We start from the raw sequence: 1,138 nt of genomic DNA, 5'->3' as shown, positions 1-1,138 counted from the left end.
TAATTTGAATATCTTAGGTATGTCAGGAAGACATTTGATGTCTAATTCAACATGACACCTGTCAAATATTTTTTGTAAACAATGCAATTATCGTTAAGTGTACAATACGAGGGAAATATTCAAAAAAATGCAATTCCTTTGTCACGAATTCGGTGTTAAATTGGCGCAGATTTTGCACCATGGCAGCACGGTGGTGTTGTGGGAGGGGCAGGAGAATCAGACACCCTCCACCACGAAAGGAACGTTTCTCTATCTTCGCCTGGATCGATCATCAACGGTGCTCACCTGGGTGAGACCCAGCTGGTCGGCGCTCAAAGCTGGGAACACCAATGAGAGCGATCCGTTTTCGCAGGATTTCAACCTCAGCTTCAATCCGGAGGACACTTTGGCTCCCGGATTGCTCACTAAGCTGGCGTTGCAGAGTGCAGGGGAACAGAGCATGGCCACTTTGGATGATGGGTAAGTTTCCCGATGCAATCGCAGATGTAATCGAAGATTCTGATGCGATTTGCTCCATTCCAGTTTTCTGGATTTGATGTCCATCAAAGAGGTGCAACTTGGAGGACGTGATCTGGACAAGGACAGCGAGCTGGCAGCGGTGGCTCGTCGATATGGTTTGAATCACGAACCGGGAAACGAATGCGCCTTCACTATTCTGCATGGAAATGGCCTTAGTGATAATAGACTGCTGTATGTTGTGTGTCCTCCTTCTGAATGCAGGTGAGAACCATTAGAAAAGCTCGCTTTTCACCCGCTTGCTTGCAAACAATCGCAACTTTTTCCGTTTTCCTGCTAAGCTAAGCAGCTTCAACAATAGGTTTCATTTTCCGGGAAAACTTTCGGCACAATCAGAATTAATTTCCCTTGTCGCATATACGGGCGCAAGTCTCAGAGGTGAAACAGCGCTAATTCCGAAGTGAAACCTTAACATATTTAGTGGCTGGCGAAGCTTAGACTTAATGCCTTAAAGGCACTAACCTTACGTTACAAGAGCGTTTAATTGTGCTCCCATTTGCATAATAAAGGTTCCGCTTTTGTGCATTGGAAAACATCAACTCTAAACCGCAAAATCTTCGACTTTTCAATCAGCCAACGCGGTTTAACGCCATTTTCAAGCCGAATATTCAAGAAACATTTC

At 45.0% G+C, this 1,138-nt stretch overlaps 1 protein-coding gene across 1 annotated transcript; it reads left to right on the top strand.

The window, feature by feature from the left end:
• Positions 1 to 91: 91 nt before the first annotated feature.
• LOC125503334 lies at positions 92 to 720 on the top strand (the record flags this gene model as incomplete). The annotated part of the gene is made up of 2 exons (XM_048663424.1): positions 92 to 459; positions 523 to 720. Coding segments are annotated over exons 1-2 (530 nt in total), but the record flags the coding sequence as incomplete, so codon positions are not given.
• Positions 721 to 1,138: the final 418 nt, after the last annotated feature.

Source organism: Dendroctonus ponderosae, unplaced genomic scaffold (genome assembly GCF_020466585.1).
Source record: "Dendroctonus ponderosae isolate FM_Combo_2020 unplaced genomic scaffold, Dpon_F_20191213v2 Dpon_F_20191213_1939, whole genome shotgun sequence".
Classification (NCBI taxonomy): domain Eukaryota; kingdom Metazoa; phylum Arthropoda; class Insecta; order Coleoptera; family Curculionidae; genus Dendroctonus; species Dendroctonus ponderosae.
The sequence above is the reverse complement of the archived record's forward strand: the minus strand, read 5'-3'. Positions and strand labels throughout refer to the sequence as shown.